Source organism: Berghia stephanieae, chromosome 8 (assembly GCF_034508935.2).
Source record: "Berghia stephanieae isolate SIO BIC M18660-M18661 chromosome 8, UCSD_Bste_1.3, whole genome shotgun sequence".
Taxonomy (NCBI): domain Eukaryota; kingdom Metazoa; phylum Mollusca; class Gastropoda; order Nudibranchia; family Aeolidiidae; genus Berghia; species Berghia stephanieae.
The window spans coordinates 9,926,616-9,945,772 of NC_088367.1; the positions used below are offsets into that span (position 1 = coordinate 9,926,616).

Consider the following 19,157-nt stretch of genomic DNA (forward strand, 5'->3'; position numbering starts at 1 on the left):
TATTTGATGCAGTTCTGCAATGTCAAAAATCTGAAGTCTACATTCGAGCCATGTTTTCATCAGAATGTCTTATCCGCCCAAAATTAAATAAAACAAGCTCATATATATATGACTTCAGAATTTTGATCCGCCGACCGTGAAAACCGATACTTCAGAGGTTTGATCCCACAACCACCGATATGTAAATTATGTAACCATAGTCGTGTTTCCATTATAAGACATCCTGTCTTCACAGCTCTCTCTCTCTCTCTCTCTCTCTCTCTCTCTCTCTCTCTCTCTCTCTCTCTCTCTTTCAATATATATATATATATATATATATATATATATATATATATATATATATATATATATATACATAGTTGCCTATATTTACGGGTGTTATTGTGTTAGATAGATTGTTGTAAAGCACTGGTAGCACGTTTAGTGACTATTACGCTATAAAAAAGCTGGATTGAAATGTTATAATATTGTTTTAATGACAATAACCAATCGAAAACGCCTGGCATATTAAACTGATATGTCAGACCCGACTGGCTTATCTCATAATATAAATAAACAATCATAATAAAAGTGCCAAAAATATTATTCAAGGATCAAAAACAGGCAAAAAAAAAAAAAGAAGAAGAAAGACAACAAACAAACAAAAAAAACTATGGCAGCTAAAAGCAAGGGGTGGCCATTTAAGTCATTGTAAACAAATCTAAGGATTGATACATAAATGGCGTACTTTGACCCAAAAAAATACTTTAAAATATTTTGTCCAGTAATGTTGTCCTTCATTCATCGATCTAATAAACTTACACCTTTCTTATCAAAAACTCTCAAATGTTAGATTTCTTTGAAGACTTGTTCGAAGTCCCAGGTTTGAGAGTTTTGACAAGGTGAGGGTCATTTTATTCCAATGATATTTGAAAGGGGATTTTTCTGGCCAAATGTTTAAAAACTGTGTTTTTTTTTCCGACTACGCTTGAGAGAAGATTATAAACAGTTCGTGGAGATGTGGCCAGATTGAATTTTAAGAGAAAATTTAACGGTAATTCGATAATTGCAATTTTCCTTTATTTATTGGACATTTATTGTTGAAGCATGTTCAAAGATAACAACAACAGTCAATATCATTTACGATGTGTTTGTTTTTGTTCATTTTAAAATTGAAAAAAGAACGTTTATATAGAGCAATATCCCCTAAATGTGTTCAAAGCGCTTTACAATGGTTCCATGACCAACAACAACACGTAACATGTAAAACGAAACATGACGCCTGTTAGACGATCTTACAATTTTTTTTCTGACAGAGACAACGCTGTCACCGGCCAGGTACTCATTTTACACTTGAGTACGGTGCGAGAATGTGAGTAAAGAGTCTTTTCCAAGGACTCAACTATGCGCCGAGCGAGGAGGCTCGAACCCAGTACTTTCCGATCCGAAAGCGAGTGTCATACCACAAGACCACATAGTCACATAGTTCATTTTAAAGGTTATTACGGCGCTTGCAACAGATTTAGGCCCTTAAGCGCCAGAAAAAAGGAAGGAAATAGTGAAAAAAAAACTTCTACATTTATGATCAAAAGCTTATGCGAAAGGGTAAGCCAAAAGGGGAATGGAAATTTAACAGGTATGTAATCTTGTGAGATTACATTTCATTAAAACCAATATTGAGAATAAAAAGAAAAATATAGCTAGGTGCTTACTATTGGAAAACTTTAAAAAGTATTAGCTGTTATAGTATGAAGCAATGGTAATAGAATAAAAAAAAAATTAGAGGAAGGAAAACCATGGTCACCAGTTAGGATCGAACCTGAGCCCAAGATAGGCAAATTAAGTAAAAAAATCTATGTTGGATAGACATTAACCCTCTGCTTACCAACTATAGGAAAATCGTCACATTCGTTACGATACAACAAACAATTTTTCTTATTAAAATTCCTCTTTTACATCATAACATTTAAAGAAAATGAACACAGTGTGTTGTAGAGCATGTTTTGCTAAAGAAATTATTTGTCGCAAGAACGTTACTGCTATTGTGTTTGAATGATAAAAATATATATTTTTGTGTTAGTTGGGTGTGGAGTTTTGGGGAAAATCCTGAAAATGGCTGGTAAGGAGAGAGTTAACTCTACAAAATAGAGAAACCACAAACAGCATAAGAAAATTCAACAAAACGTTTTGCAAGTCGCTATTAAACTCGAGTTTAATGATAAAGTAGATAATAGGAGAAACAAATAATGACACATTCTCATCCAAATTTGCTTAAAAACGTCTTGTGAAGTTGAGTCAACGTGTATATATATGCAGGTCTGACATTTGCCAAACCCAATTATGGGCCTAGATTAACATTGTTGAAATGGACAATATTTTGATATATATATATATATATATATATATATATATATATATATATATATATATATATATATATACCCATTGCAACAGTGAGCCCATAATGAATTGGGTTATCAGACCTGCAAATAAGTGCACGTGGGGTTGAGCGAATGAAAATCATGTCATAATAAATAAATAAATAAATAAATAAATAAGAAATGATTATTTACAAAATTCTCAAATTTCCAAGTTCCTAAATTTGAATTACTTTACGTTCTATTAATATCATCATTGGAGGAGGTCAAGGTCATAAGGTCCTAAGGTCACATTTTCATTATTCATAGAATAATGAGAAATTAGGAACAAGCAGTGATGTAAGGCAGCACGTCTGACCGGTAATCAGAAGGTCTGAGGTTCGATCCCCAGTTGAAGAAGACGCATTCTTTGGGATGCTTCTTTTTTTTCTTGTATTTTTCTTTCTTGCTTTGCCTTGCACATTTCATACACACTTGTTCAGATCTTTATTATAGAAAACAGTGCATTTTTGTGTCATTTTACTTTCAGATCTTTATGATAGAAAACCGTGCATTTTTGTGTCATTTTACTTTCAGATCTTTATTATAGAAAACCGTGCATTTTTGTGTCATTTTACTTTCAGATCTTTATTATAGAAAACCGTGCATTTTTGTGTCATTTTACTTTCAGATCTTTATTATAGAAAACCGTGCATTTTTGTGTCATTTTACTTTCAGATCTTTATTATAGAAAACCGTGCATTTTTGTGTCATTTTACTTTCAGATCTTTATTATAGAAAACCGTGCATTTTTGTGTCATTTTACTTTCAGATCTTTATTATAGAAAACTGTGCATTTTTGTGCCATTTTACTTTCAGATCTTAATTATAGAAAACCGTGCATTTTTGTGTCATTTTACTTTCAGATCTTAATTATATAAAAACCATGTTTTTGGGTCATTTTACTTTCAGATCTTTATTATAGAAAACCGTGCATTTTTGTGTCATTTTACTTTCAGATCTTTATTATAGAAAACTGTGCATTTTTGTGCCATTTTACTTTCAGATCTTAATTATAGAAAACCGTGCATTTTTGTGTCATTTTACTTTCAGATCTTAATTATATAAAAACCATGTTTTTGGGTCATTTTACTTTCAGATCTTTATTATAGAAAACCGTGCATTTTTGTGTCATTTTACTTTCAGATCTTTATTATAGAAAACCGTGCATTTCTGTGTCATTTTACTTTCAGAGCTATATACAGAAAACCGTGCATTTTTGTGTCATTTTACTTTCAGAGCAATATACAGAAAACCGTGCATTTTTGTGTCATTTTGCTTCATGATTTATACAGGGAAAATACGTGTTTTGTTTCCGTCGTAGAACAATACCCTGCATGTTTTTACACTTCAAATTTCCCCTAGTGAGTCTAAAACAGACCTGCATACCGATACGAAAAAATCGTAGAAATACGGAATTTTGGCTCCAATCTCAGAACTTTATGAGTATGTCAGTCATACTATTTTTTGTAAATGAAAGTTGATGCCAAATTGAATAATTTCAACGATTTTGAAGTGTTATTTATCCCCTGTGAAGATAAATTATTGATCTATAAAGCTAGTTATAGCTATAATTTGTATCTCTTAAAAACTACGATTTTTTTTCAATTATTAAGTTGACAAGTCTGTTCTAAAGTGTTCAATAATAGATTGCAATAGAGAGCTACCTTATTCTTTTTAAAATTTTTATCTGGATGCAAACTTAGTACCTTTTGACCCTGGTCTGCTCCTTTGTAACCCATCGATTCGGAACGGTATTACGTTGGGATGAATTGGATAACTAATCGTGGGGGGGGGGGGTATCGCAAAGCTGTACGCACTGACTTCTCTTCATACCCGAAAAGGAACCGAGTTCGAATAACCAGCTTTGATGTGTGGTCTTGAGCAAAAGTCACCTCGCCCTAGCTCTCCGTTTGCAGCGCTGCACTGCGGCTGACGCCTGGGTTACTCCCTCCATCTTCCCTTAGAATAGACCCTAAAGACAAAAAAATTCCCCTATAGGATGAATAAAAGGTTGGTTTTTTTAAATTTGTAAAAAGTGATTTAGAATGGAAATTATGAGAAATATTACAATTTAAAGTTTTACTATGCAGGGAACTAAATTCATTCTCGACCACAAGACAAGTCATTCAAAGTCATTCAGCCCATGGAGCCGGAGTTTATCCCGGTTTATAAAGCGTGAAACGGACAATAGCAATTGCTTACTATCCTCTTTAAAGGACGCTTGTCTATCGCAAAGTACTTTCCAAAGCCAAATCTAACAGACTCAGCTTCCCATTCACTGCTGGGTGGACTGTGCACCCGGGATTGATCTCGGTCCCTTTTGTGTGTGAAGCGAGTGAGTGAGTGCTCTACCAACTGAGCTATCGAGACGCCCGTTCTCTACTATAACGTAAATAATTTAACCCTAAGGTACATATTTTCAACTTTGTGTTTATACATTTTTATGCATGCCACGTGTGTAAACGAATTTCCATTTCTTTTTTTATGAATAAAGTATATATTATTATTATATTTGTTACTGTATTCTATTCAATTTTCACCAATTAGTTCACCCCGATAGAATACCGTTTAGAGGAGGAGTGTCACATTTATCCAGCTCTTACACTTTGTTATGATGTTGATAATTTCTGAAATCTAAAACTTTAAAAAATAGAAATACTCAGAAGATTTAACGCTTATATGTAGATAGATAGCATTGAAATATTTCTAAAATTATGTTTTGTTCTGAATCGCAAATTTTATATTATCTGAGTTCTCTCTTTTGCCAAATACTACAATGTATATAAATATATATATATATATATATATATATATATATATATATATATATATATATATATATATATATATATATATATATATATATATATATATATTCAATTTTTAAGTTGGCAGTTCTGTTCCAAAGTGTTATCTGTTCTAAATATACGTATGTATAAATATTATATATATATATATATATATATATATATATATATATATATATATATATATATATATATATATATATATAGTAAAAATTTCAAGTGAGATTTCATAGACCACTATATGTCCTAAATTTGTCTACTGCGCTTTAAAAGCGGGACTAAGCCAACAACAACGCTTACTTAACACGACAGATGAGACGTAATCATAACGTAACGATAATACTCTCAAGTAGACCATGGACGTAATATATGACCCTTCGCCTCAAAACGGTATTAAGTCGGGTTGGTTAAGATTGTTGAAAATTGAGTTTAAAACCAGAAATATCAGACTTGTGTTGAGTTTGTATGTTTTATTGAGGAGAATGGATACCACGTTTTAAGGTGCTAATGTCAACAATTTATATTTTTGACCAATTTAACATTAAATTCGGATTTTAAGCATCTGGTTCGTTCCGACATAATACCGTTTTGAGACGATGGGTCACATATATCATCTGTAAGGTGCTATATTACAAAATTAATTTTAACATTGTTTTTTGTTTTTTTTTTGGCCAGCAAGTCCTGGGTATGATGAGAGAATGTGAACGAAGTGCCTATTCCAGGGATTCAATTCAACTTTTGTGACAACACAGCGGCTGCGGGTATTCTTTATTCAATCCGGGGTTTACAGAGGTCAAAGGTCGAGTGTTAAATCACGTGATCGGTAAGTCGCACTGTCACGTGATCACACGGTTGGAATAAGACGATATTATTATTATGTAAGGGCATAATGAAGTGATAATGTTAATTTTTAGGTTGGAATTAAGATTGTTTAATAACTTTTACACTTGTTCATCCTCTCTCTCTCTCTCTCTCTCTCTCTCTCTCTCTCTCTCTCTCTCTCTCTTTTCCCTCTCTCTCTCTTTCTCTCTCTTGCTCTCTCTCTCTCTCTCTCTTTCTCTCTCTCTCTCTTTCTCTCCCCCCCCCCGCTCTCTCTCACTCCCACTCCCTCTCTCTCTCTCTTTCTCCCTCTCTCTCTCTCTTTCTCTCTCTCACTCTCTTTCTCCCTCTCTCTCTCTCTCTCTCTCTTTCTCTCTCTCTCTCTCTCTCTCTTTCTCCCTCTCTCTCTCTCTTTCTCTCTCTCTCTCTCTCTCTCTCTCTCTTTCTCTCTCTCACTCTCTTTCTCCCTCTCTCTCTCTTTCTCTCCCCCCTCTCTCTCTCACTCCCTCTCTCTCTCTCTCTCTCTCTCTCTCTCTCTCTCTCTCTCTCTCTCTCTCTCTCTCTCTCTCTCGATTTCTCCTCCTTTACTGGATCAAAAACAATACTCTCGATGATAATCCGATTCCATTGATTTTGTTCTCATAGATACTTTATCGATACTTTATCGATATTTTATCACGATGCATTATTTTCTCTTACTTTAGTCTCTCCCGTACGCTCGTCAAATACATAAAAGATTAATTAAGAGAATTATTCTTATGATAATCGATTTTTTGACTGCTTAAATCAGTTTGTAAAAAGATCGCGTTACTTACTCTCGTCTAAAAGGCAAAAAACTACTAGAGATATAAAAGCTTAGTTAACGAAAATAATGCCATAATATACAAATCAATACAACCGTATTTTGAGATCATATTTTTCTTCATTTTGGCCAGAAAAAAAACCACTCTTACTCCAAATATCGATCGATACATAATTATGATGACACAAAACTCATCAAAAAATCCGCCACAACCCAAAAAAACATATTTAGAAGTCTTGGGTTTAATATGTATGAAGACGACGAGAATTACCTAGCTTTATCGAATGAAATGTGAATTAAAACTTTTCTGAACAATTAAAAAACAAAAATATATATATCTTGTCAACGCACGGCAGGCCTAGTTACACCTTACGGCAAAGTTACCCAAGTTGACGGTACGTAGTGTATAAAATGATCTTTGAGTACCTGCTGCGACGACCAACACAACTAATTACCGAAAAACATGATTTGTGACTCGCCACCTCAAAACGGTATTATGTTGGAATGATTGGGATTTTAAAAATAGAATTTGTCGTCATAATAATTATTATGAAGCGAAGCCTGAGTATAATTAATAAGAATAGGAGATATAGAAGGAACCAAATTGACGCAACTCAGTTCTTTATTATTGTTTTTAAGCCAGCCGTTTATATGATGAGTAGTTCTCACTAAATTCTATCAATCAGACTACAAACGTTTAAGGTTACACATAATTTTGTGTGTTTGTATGTTATATTCGACTGGTGAAAGTTGTGAGTATTTTTTAATGAACGCATAGCATCAATAGATGTTTAAAATGACCAAAAATTTTATCGAAAATCGGATATTTCTCGTCATATTTTTTAACCTTAAATTCAATTTTTTGGCATCTGGGCCAATCCGACGTAACACCGTTTAGGGAACAATGGGCCACATATATAAACTTCAAATGAAAAAAAGGTTATTTTGATTTATATAAACTTCTAAATAAAACAGGTTATTTTGACTTTTTAAACAAAATCATTATCACAGTGTATGAAGTGTACAATTCAAACATTTTCAGACCTGCCTACCATTAGAAACAATTTGTAAAATTACGAAATTTTGACTCCAATTTCAAAAAGTCAAAAGCATATCAAAGCCATTAAAACTAATTGAAAGTGACAATTTATGCCAGGCTGAATATCAAATTCGGGCTTCTAGAGTATTCTTTATTTTCCTGTTTTCTTCCCGTGGCCAAAATATATAATGGCAATCAGTTGATAAACAAAAAAGCCTTTGACTTTTAAAGATGAGTTGTTTATTTTCCATTATGGCGTCGTTTCCGTAGCAACGGGCAACTTTTTTTTCGAGAAAAAAATGTATGCAATCGCCCTTAGCTAACATTTTATACATTATGACTGTGCATAGAAGTTCAAGGTATTTCATCAATTTTTTCTTAATGACTCTTAAGTGTCGCCCCCCCCCCCCCCCCCCCCCCCCCCCCCCCCCCCCCCCCCCCTTAATTCCTGTGAGGGAAAATTGATGAATTGTAAAGTAAACTATAGCGACTCAGTGTTTTTTTTAATCTCCTAATGATTACGAATTTTTAAAATTATCATGTAGACAGGTCTGTATATTGTTATTAGCTGTTAATTAAAGGTAGAAGGAATTGAGCTATATCACATCTATTTATACCAATGATAAATTGCATGTATCTAAGATAATGAATACATTTATAAAATACATCCACTCCTTCAGAGGGAAGGTATACACTTCCAAATTGTAATAGTGCGAAGGGAATACATGAAAGTAAATTCATTAAAGGCAGAATATAACAAGGTTTGGGGAACAATATAATATCTAGATCATATGTATAGGTGTGACCAGTGTGTATTTTTTTTCTTTTGATTACAAAGACAATTATTGTTATCTAAACTCAAACAAAAATATTTGAATTTTTCCAGCATTCCTCATCCACAAAGTGGCATAAAATAAATCAGTGTGCAATTTTCCATTATTTTAGATATGATTTAACCCTCTCCTTACCAACTATAGGAAAATCGTCTCATTCGTTACGATGCAACAAGCAATGGGGATAATCTATAATATTACCTTTCCATGTGCTCGAGGTCATTAGTCACATTGCAATATGTGCTCAAATTAACCCACATAGTGAAAAGTGTTCACAGATTGTGAAATATCTAACATCATAATTGGTCATTTTGTACAGCATGATTCATGGGTCTGTTTGCAACTTTCATAAAAAAAGCAAAATGTTTACATTTATTGAGAAATGCCCAATCGTTGTACAGCAACAAATCATGTGATCGATGACTCGGTTGGACGAAAACATGAATATTCATCACTCCCATTTCATCAATCTGATTTCATTTGTACAACACACCATTTTATTTGTTATAGCTATAAAAACTTGACACTGTGTTGTAGAGTTCATGTTGCTGAACAACACTGTGTATAGAATATTATTATTGCTTTTCTGTTTCAGTAAGAAAAATGTATTTTTGTGCTGGGTACTTGTGAAGTTTTGGGGAAAATTCTGAAATTGACTGGTAAGGAGAGAGTTAAACACAGCAATAATTATGAGCAGTGACATTTGACAAAGCATGCATAGAATTGAAGACTGGTTTTCAAAAAAAACAAACCATAACACCGTTTTTCCCATTTTGAGATATTAGGGATTATGTCCCCTAAAAGTTCTCATTCGGTCTATTATTTTATCATGATTAGACTCCAAATTCTCACAAATCTATAAAAATTCTTGTGCCATTTAATGCTTAAAATAAAGTTTACATTTCAATTTATGTCTTGGATGGAAAATTTCAAAAATTAGGAAAAATCGACTTAACGAGTTTTGGAAAACCAGCCTTCAATTACTGTCGACAGGATATCAAATTTGAGCAACGAAAAAAACTTTGTTATAACCAAATAAAACATCATATTTCTATACATATCGTTAACAATGATGAAGAAATTCCGGTATTTTTCATGGTCATGGTAGTAGTGGCACTTGAACTAACGCCTTAAAAACAACCTCAACCAACGATTGCTGAAGAAAAATTCCAATGTTGAAATGATAGGTTAAAATATTAGAAATGAGATCTCTGGTCAAATTGGGGCCAAGGATAAATTAGATGTGGAAACGGAGATGGAATGGTCTCACCCTCAGGAAGCCATCGACAAAAAAAAACCTTGGTTCCTTGACCACCAGTACAGGCAACTCACTAGGCGGTCCAGAAACCTAAAAATGACGTCAAAATATTATTGGATCTTAGTGTAGCCATCGGTATCTTATAGCCTGGCACTAAAAACCCCCACAAAGACCCATATCTTGACGTCATTTTTAAGTTTGGGGACCGCCCTAGTGAGTTGTCTTTAGTAGTGGTCAAGGAAACAAGTAATCCCATTAGTTGAACTGTTGAATACAACTACTCACGATTTGTTTTTGTTTTTTTTTTTTTGTGGACAAAGACGTGTCTTTTGACGTCGTGTTTTGGTCAGTGTCAGGCTATAAGTTTACAAAAACCACGGTCTTACTGTCAGGCTTAAATCAACGATGACTACAATCGGACTGACTAAGCCTTCCAACGAGCGTTGCTTCAAATTGTGTTTAATTGTTTCTTTAATCACACTCTATCAATATTCGACTCAAAAGTTTATGAACTGAAGATCTCACGAGTTTTCGTCCATGCTCCGCACAAAATAAAAGCAGTTTGAGAAATCGTCATTGAATATAGATAGTAAAAAGAAAATAGAAGGCAAAAGCCCCGATGACATTTCGAACAAAAATGACTTAAGCACTGATTCTGTCTCCAAAAGTTTGTGTTACTCTGTACAAGGCAATGTATATAGTACAACAATGAATTATTACAACTTCAAAAATGCTAAACTAGAACCTTTTTGGGCTCAAAATCTTTTTCAGCCAATGACAAAGCGGTTAAAACGTTGATACATCACGTATACCCCAAGTCAACGACTGCCTGAATTATTAAACGTGATGTAACATTTTTCATTATTGGCTGAAGATGAGATTTGACCCCGAAACATTCCGTGCTTAGTTTTATAAAATTGTCTTCTTTTTCTTCCTCTTCTTCTTTGAGACTGCTATAGTAATGTTTTTCGGTACATTCCTTCTTAGAGTCCACACGACAACTCCTAGCATCTTAATATTCATGGCTAAAATATTCGGCACGGTTAGCGCTGTTGAAACCATCACAGCTGTCAAAAATGTTACACTTTCTGGCACAGCTGGTGAAAATGTTACACTTTCTGGCACAGCTGGTGAAAATGTTACACTTTCTGGCACAGCTGGTGAAAATGTTACACATTCTGGCACAGCTGGTGAAAATGTTATACATTCTGGGAAGGAATTGGAAGGGAGCATCACCTTACATATCCTAAAACGATAGTCATAAATAAATAAATACCTGTAGTTACGGACATACATTCGAAGTATCAATATCTCAACTGTTTTGATATCGGTGTAAATAAAAAATGTAGATGTAAAGAAATCCCGAAAAAAAATTATATTATCCTATTTCAATTATTTAAATATCCCCAAACGATCTGTCATTTTAGGATGGTCGACAAGAAAAGAATCAAATAAATTTTATTCACAGTGGGAAAAAAGTGTCCATAAAAGTGACATTTTTTAAATAAAATAAAACACATCATGAGGAAGAAATTGGAAAAAAAGCATCATAGAGTTAAGTGACAATATTATAAATACAGTAACAGTACGACATGAATAGAAAATGCATTGTGATGCTGTCAACTGACCAAAATTAGAGATATGAATAATGATGGATGAAAACACATAATAGATAATTCATGTTAATAACAATTAATCATATCACCACCAAAACACACCCACTCACATACACACACAACATAACATGACACAATGGATATTGCATAATATGATGATACCCAAGCACATTTCACAATAGGTACGATATCATGATATGGTTTATTAGGCATAACAATAATGTAAACACAGACCATCATTTTTACTACATTGTACACAGGAAAACAACAACACGTCATTAACATAGGCCAGAGATTGTATAACATTGTGATGCACTATAAACGATTGAGTTGCCTCATCATAGAAGCTAGATACTGCTCCTTGGTGTATTAAGTATTATTATTATTATTATTATTATTATTATTATTATTATTATTATTATTATTATTATTATTATTATTATATTATTATTATTATTATTATTATTTATTATTATTATATTATTATTATTATATTATTATTATATTATTATTATTATATTATTATTTATTATTATTATTATTATTATTATATTATTATTTATTATTATTATATTATTATTATTATATTATTATTATTATTATTATTTTTATTATTATTATATCATCATTCATTATTTATTATTATTATTATTTAATATTATTATTATTATTTTTATTATTATTATTATTTATTATTGTTATTATTATTATAAGATCCGCACATTTCTATTATTGTTTATTAAATTTGTTCAAGCAATGTTAAACAACCGACAATTTTCCATTTTGTGGTCAAAAAAATTTATTACAATTACTCCTATATTACATTACGTGACAGATGTGTCATTATATTCATATTGAAGAGGTTCGTGGATATATTTTTCTATTGATCGCGAGACATTGGCGTATTAATACATCCTGTACATAAGAGCAAAGAACAACTATACTACTAAGCGAGGTCGTTTCATTTTGCAAAGAACAACTATACTCTTAAGGTCTCTTCGTATGAGGTGGGACGTCTTCATTTTGCAAAGAACAACTATACTGTTAAGATATTTTTGTCTGAGGTGGGACTTCTTCATTTTGCAAAGAATACTTATACTACTGAGGTCTTTTCATTTTGCAAAGAACAACTATTCTGTTAAGGTATTTTTGTCTGAAGCGGCAATCAAAATACCTTAAAACACACCTAATGAATTCTTCTTTGTCCTAATAATGTAATGAATAGAACTGTGAAATTCCTCTATATATACATATATGTGAAACAAAAGTCCAAAGCAGATATGCATGTATATGTACGTTTGAGTTCATATTAATTATGTGGTTTATGCGAGTTTATACTGTAGCATAGGGTAGATTTATGAATGGACTTTTTTTTGAGCATTTGCTATCTACAAAACAGCACTTAATTGCGCTTCAATGTATCTCACATGCCCAGTCCCTGGGAACAAAACATATGAATACAATGATTTAATAATACAACGTCCATTTGAACTAAAGTAGACAGACAGTACAACCACATTATTCGAAATCCCAAGAGATCAGTGGATTTTTACATTGAGAAAACCAAGGTAATATTATTATATGATATGCGATAGGCAATTTTAATCTCTGGCATAAGGTTTGCAGGTTTGTAAAATAACAAGTTAGGAAGAAGGAAAGTAATGTTTTCATTTTATCATGAAAAGCTTTGAAAAGTTATAAATATCACTAAAACATGAGTGTTTAAGAAATATTAAGAAATATTTATAAGAAATAGGTCTCATTTAGAAATTTGTGAAAGTTAAAAACCCCAGATATGACAGTTATTACATTATTTTCTAGTGAGAAGAATGAAAAGAAAAGATAGATAGAGATAGAGAGAGATAGAAAGATTTATATATATATACATATATATATATATATATATATATATATATATATATATATATATAGAGAGAGAGAGAGAGAGAGAGAGAGAGAGAGAGAGAAAAGATAGATAGATAGCTAGATAGATTGATAGTTAGAGAGAGAGAGAGAGAGAGAGAGAGAGAGAGAGAGAGAGAGAGAGAGAGAGAGATAAAGAGATATATTATGGATAAAGAGACCAAAATGATGATCCATCTAGATACTTTTCTAACATAGTAATTATCAGAGCTTAATTAGATAGATCTTAATGCCACAATCATTAACACAAACCACATTTGCGAGCGATAATAACATTGTGTTACACATAATAACGTGATAATATTGATACACAAAGTGCAAACAACTAGATAATAATATCTCACAAGAACAAATAGATAGAGATAATATTACACCGACAACATAAATTGGTGATGACACAGACACTGAAGCCGATTTACACAGTAATAATAATAAATACACAGTACACAGTAGTTAACACACCAGTGTGCTCGTAGAGTTCACGAAAAGTTTAGAAATGAGTGGGAATAGGATAAAACTCCTTCAAATCGTTTTAAAATTTGAAAAGAAGGATTAAAGTCAAAAATATGAATTATATATAATACGAAACAAAGAAATATCTTGGCATAGTTGTGTGTGAAATAGGATGTGAGCACAACTTTCAAAATAATATGATATTTTATATAATGGAAAGTTCATAATAATAATAATAATAATAATAATAATAATAATAATAATAATAATAATAATAATAATAATAATAATAATAATAATAATAATAAAAATAATAGCATTATACAAGGAGAGGAAGTCGAAACAACAGCAAGACGGGCACACTGGTGAAAACTACACAACAAGTGCTAGTACGTAATAATTATAACAATATAACTGTTGTGACAATGATAATAACAATAATATATGCAATATCAAACATAATATCATTATTATCATTATTATTATTATTATATATAAACATAATGCTTTTATAAAAGTGCGACACCAGGTCACGTGAAAGAGCTATTTATGATAAGGGGGAGACAAACCTGAAGACGAGGGGCTCGATGCTTTTGACGTACTTCCGCTGGAGTGGCCGCCGCTACATTGAGGCTCTTTCTGGGATTTGGGGACTTTTGGAAGATCGGCAGCACATTTAAGTAGGCTGTACACCGGGTCGATTTCCTTGGCTGAGGAGGAAGAAAACAAGAACGAACGGCATTCGATTATCGTCTCGCTCGAGTGATTTGTTAATATATTATTATTATTATTATTATTATTATTATTATTATTATTATTATTATTATTATTATTATTATTATTATTATTATTATTATTATTTATCAATATTATTATTATTATTATTATTATTATTATTATTATTATTATTATTATTATTATTATTATTATTATTATTATTATTATTATTATTATTATTATTATTATTATTATTATTATTATTTTCCATATTTTTTCTAGCTGTAAACATCATTCATTTTGATATCATTTATAAATGTTAAAAAAGACTCTATTCTGTCTATCTAGTTTCACGTTAACCTATTTAGAGATAGCCTTACAGTTAGTCTAGATATAGATCTAGGAATAAACGGCATTTATGGGTTGTGAAATGAGTTTTAATTTAGATTTTTAGAGAGCTTGTCGAGTAAAAATTTAAAATTCAAATTGGGTAGGCTGTATTATACAGGGTCAATTTCCTGGTTGAGGAAGAAAACAAGCAGTGCATTCGATTATCCCCGTATCACGTGACATGTTAATATATTATCCATATTTTGTTCTAGCTGTAAACATAATTCATCTTTTGAAATCATTTATAAATGTATAAACACCTCTACTCTATAAATGTATTTATCACGTTAGCCTCTATAAATATAGGAATAAATGACCTTTACTGAGTTGTGAAAATAAATTTTAATTTAGATTTTCACGAGCTGGTCAAGTGAAAATTTCAAAAATTAAAATGAGTGTCTATACAACCCAATACTCGTAATTGTTCTGTTTTTGTTTTTGGGTGTTTAACTGCGCTTTCGACACAATTTGGGTCATTTAAGCGCCCGTTATACTCGTTATTTAATCATATTATTACACTCATTCTCCTTCAAAACCATTAACAAAAGGAGGAATTCGTTTAAGTTCAGAAAAAATGAAATCAAAACAAAATGAACTGAATTTAAAATATCGACTCTAGGTGTGTAATTACATCATCATTTTGGTGGTGATTATTAACTAGTCTTATCTCCGTCTCTCTCTCTCTCTCTCTCTCTCTCTCTCTCTCTCTCTCTCTCTCTATCAGCTGTGTATATACGTCATCACATTTTGCGCAGATCATTAAACGCGTTTGATGACTCATTATTATGCATTTATATATTTTAATGCATAGGTTTTTATAAACAAGTGATTGTTGTCAGAGGAGGGTTGCGCTACATTTTGTAATTCTTTGTGCCATTGAAAATCGTCAAATGACAAATTACTGTATTACATAAACGTTTGCATCTTTCGGAGGTCGCGTCTCAATTTCGTTTCCTCACTGTTCAACATTGACTGCAATGTGTTGAAAATAGAGTAAGTGAATGAAATGTAATTTTTCTCCACCAAGAATAAAACAACGTGAGCTTTTAAATGGCGCAATAAATATACACTGAATGTGTTTAAGGCGCATAACAAGAGGTCCCAAGCCAACAACAGCTCTTTGTATACACCCACACACACACACACACACATATATATATATATATATATATATATATATATATATATATGAGCCAAGGTCAAAAGGTGCCCGCCTGATACCAGTGTTAAGAAAATTTGATTTTTACTTAATTATGGGCTGTTTTCATTGGGTTAATGCTTGTAATCAATTGATAATATGAAGAAGAGATAAAATGAGATAGCTCAACATACTCTGTTCAACAGAATATGAAATAAACAACTTGAAAGTGAAATTTGAATGCTGTTTGACATGTGCTTAAAACGAGGTCAACGCATCACCTTTTTAGAAATCATGTAGAAATTAAATGTGATGTTTGAGCTCACGTGATTGAACTTTGACTATTAGTATAAGGTCAAAATTTACTTTTAAACGCAATTGCAGTATATTACATATCTGATTAAGTTTCATATAGAGTTCTTAAAAAGTTGGTGTTGCTTGTGACCTTTGGTGTCATCAAACACAGCCCAATACTAAGACTCGACACGAAACTTTAAAGCTCATGTTTAATGTTTATAAAATGTTTTATTATGAAAAAAAGCATAGATTTACTATCTGAACTCAAATCTTGGAGTACATGTATACCGTTTTTCCGATATTGAGGTTTATTGGTTTTGGTGTCATTTGTCACAAGCAACACGGCATGCGTGAACACGTGGAAGTTTGTTTCGTTAAATGGTGATTCGCAATTTTGATCCACCCTTCTTACCAGTCTTTCAAGTGCAGCACTTTCATTTGCCTTTCCAGCGTGGCTCCAGGCAGAAAAGGTAAGTTGAACTTTGGTGTCATCGCTATTTTACATTGTCACAAGCAACACTTGATATTGGATATTACAAAGTGCCACCAAAAAATTATGTTTTCAGCTGTTATTCTTTTTACAAATATGATATTATGACATCTCACATAAGACTGTGATTTTGACACAATTAATTATTTCCTTGTAATTCTATTTTTTTTTATGTTTCAGGATTGTATCAATCAAGAAAAAGACAAAACTCAAGCTTTTGACGAATCCAGATAAAAGAAGGGTTGTCATGAAATTTGATTTGATTTACTATTACCACACTAAATTACTACAAACAAGCAGATTTGAGCAGAAGGGTGGATGTTACCGTATAGTAACATGGATTCATTATCATGGCTGATATTTATCTAGTGTTTGTGTGACTTCTGGTACTTTTTGTGACCATTGGTGTCATTGGTTAAAATGTCACAGGTGACACTTAAGTTTGAAGTTTCTAATGTATTTCTGTTTTCATGTTCTTCAAAGCTTGAAATGTCATTGAATTACATTTTAACAGGCTATATTACATGTGTTCAGTTGCTATTCTTGATTTATTGAGGCAAAATTGCGTTCTAGTGCCGATTTTGACCAAAGTAATAGGAACAATGGTATTACTAATTTCTAAGTATATTTCCAATTTGAAAGTATTTAGTTTCATAAAATATTATTGAATTTCATTTTAGAGTAGGTTATTGTGCTTTTTTGACTGAAAATAATGATATATTATGGACGAAAGTGTGATTTGGTGTTGCTTGTGACATAAGTAATGGTGTCACCGGTCTTATGTCACAAGTCACATTCAGATGCTCTAATTTCCATATATATTTCTATTTTTGAAGTCTTTTGTTTCTGAAATATTATTAAATTCCATATTTAACTGTTGTTATTACATTGGTTTGGCTGAAATTAATGATATATTGTCGAAATTGCAATTTGGTATTGCTTGTGACATAAGTAATGGTGTCATCGGTCTAATGTCACAAGTGACACAATGTCTCTAAATAAGGTATGCTTTGGTCACATTATTTCCCAACATTTTATTCCAAAAGTTTCTGAACATTGCTGGTAATAAACATATGCAATATTGTTGTTGTTGTTAATGTACAAACATTTTTATGAAATAATATATTTGCATTCTATGTTGCTTGTGACCGATGACACCAAAAAGCAATATTTTTCTCCAATAGTTGGTAATGTTATTGTACTATGATTGTTGTTGATTGTGTCTTTTTGTCTATAACTTATTAAATAAAGTTTTATACTCAACAAAAATAATTGGTTATTGAGCTTTTTGTCTCATTTTGGTGTCACCGGTCACAGGTGACACCAGAACACCTATAGGTATTGTTGACGATATTATGCTGCGTTAGACCTTAAAGTTATCTAAAGGGCCTTAAATTCATAAAGTACAGGGTTTTTGCTACACATATAGAAACATGAATGGACTATTATGTCACTTTTATTTTGAGAAAAAAAATTGGCACCTTTTGACCTTGGCTCATATATATATATATATATATATATATATATATATATATATATATATATATATATATATATATATATATATAAATGGATTCACTCACTTATATGGCCGAAACACATGTTTCTGTGGCTTCCACCCACGTCTTCAGTCGGCATATTATGTCCGTAGATTGATTTTATTCCATTTTATTCCGAATGGAATACAATTATTCTAGGGACATAATATGCCGACTGACGGAGTTCACAGAAACACGTGTTTCGGCCATAAATAAGTGAGTAACTCCATTTATATATTATATATACATATGTATATCTATATATTATATATATATATATATATATATATATATATATGTGTGTGTGTGTGTGTGTGTGTGTGTGTAGGTAGATGAATAATAAATGGACAGATAGGTAGATAAAAAAAAGATAGGTAGATCGGTAAAAAGTAAGAACAGGAATATCGTAAGTGACTTTTCATGAATATCGTAAGTGGCTTTTCAGGAATATCGTAAGTGGCTTTTCAGGAATATCGTAAGTGGCTTTTCATGAATGTCGTATTTGGCTTTTACTCACAAGTTTCTGCTTGCTCCTCCTTTTCCTCCGAGTCTTTTCTTCTTATAAGGCTGCCTTTCTTGGACTGAAATCGTAAAGTAGAGAGCGGTAAGGGACTGTATTAGGCTTGGGATCATGATAT

At 31.9% G+C, this 19,157-nt stretch overlaps 1 protein-coding gene and 1 long non-coding RNA gene across 2 annotated transcripts in view; both read right to left on the reverse strand.

Annotated features, from left to right (window-relative positions):
- Positions 1-19,157, reverse strand: part of LOC144977963 (uncharacterized) — a 504,761-nt gene that overhangs the window by 62,161 nt on the left and 423,443 nt on the right. The window contains exons 11-12 of the mRNA XM_078923372.1: positions 19,037-19,100; positions 14,519-14,659 (exon numbers count right to left, since the gene is read on the reverse strand). Of these exons, the coding sequence (XP_078779498.1) occupies positions 14,519-14,659; positions 19,037-19,100 (205 nt within the window). The remainder of the gene's footprint in view (positions 1-14,518; positions 14,660-19,036; positions 19,101-19,157) is intronic.
- On the reverse strand, positions 2,353-4,190 carry LOC144978141 (uncharacterized). The gene is made up of 2 exons (XR_013646470.1): positions 3,646-4,190; positions 2,353-3,544 (listed from the first exon to the last, which is right to left on the reverse strand). It is a non-coding gene; the product is annotated as an uncharacterized LOC144978141 (long non-coding RNA).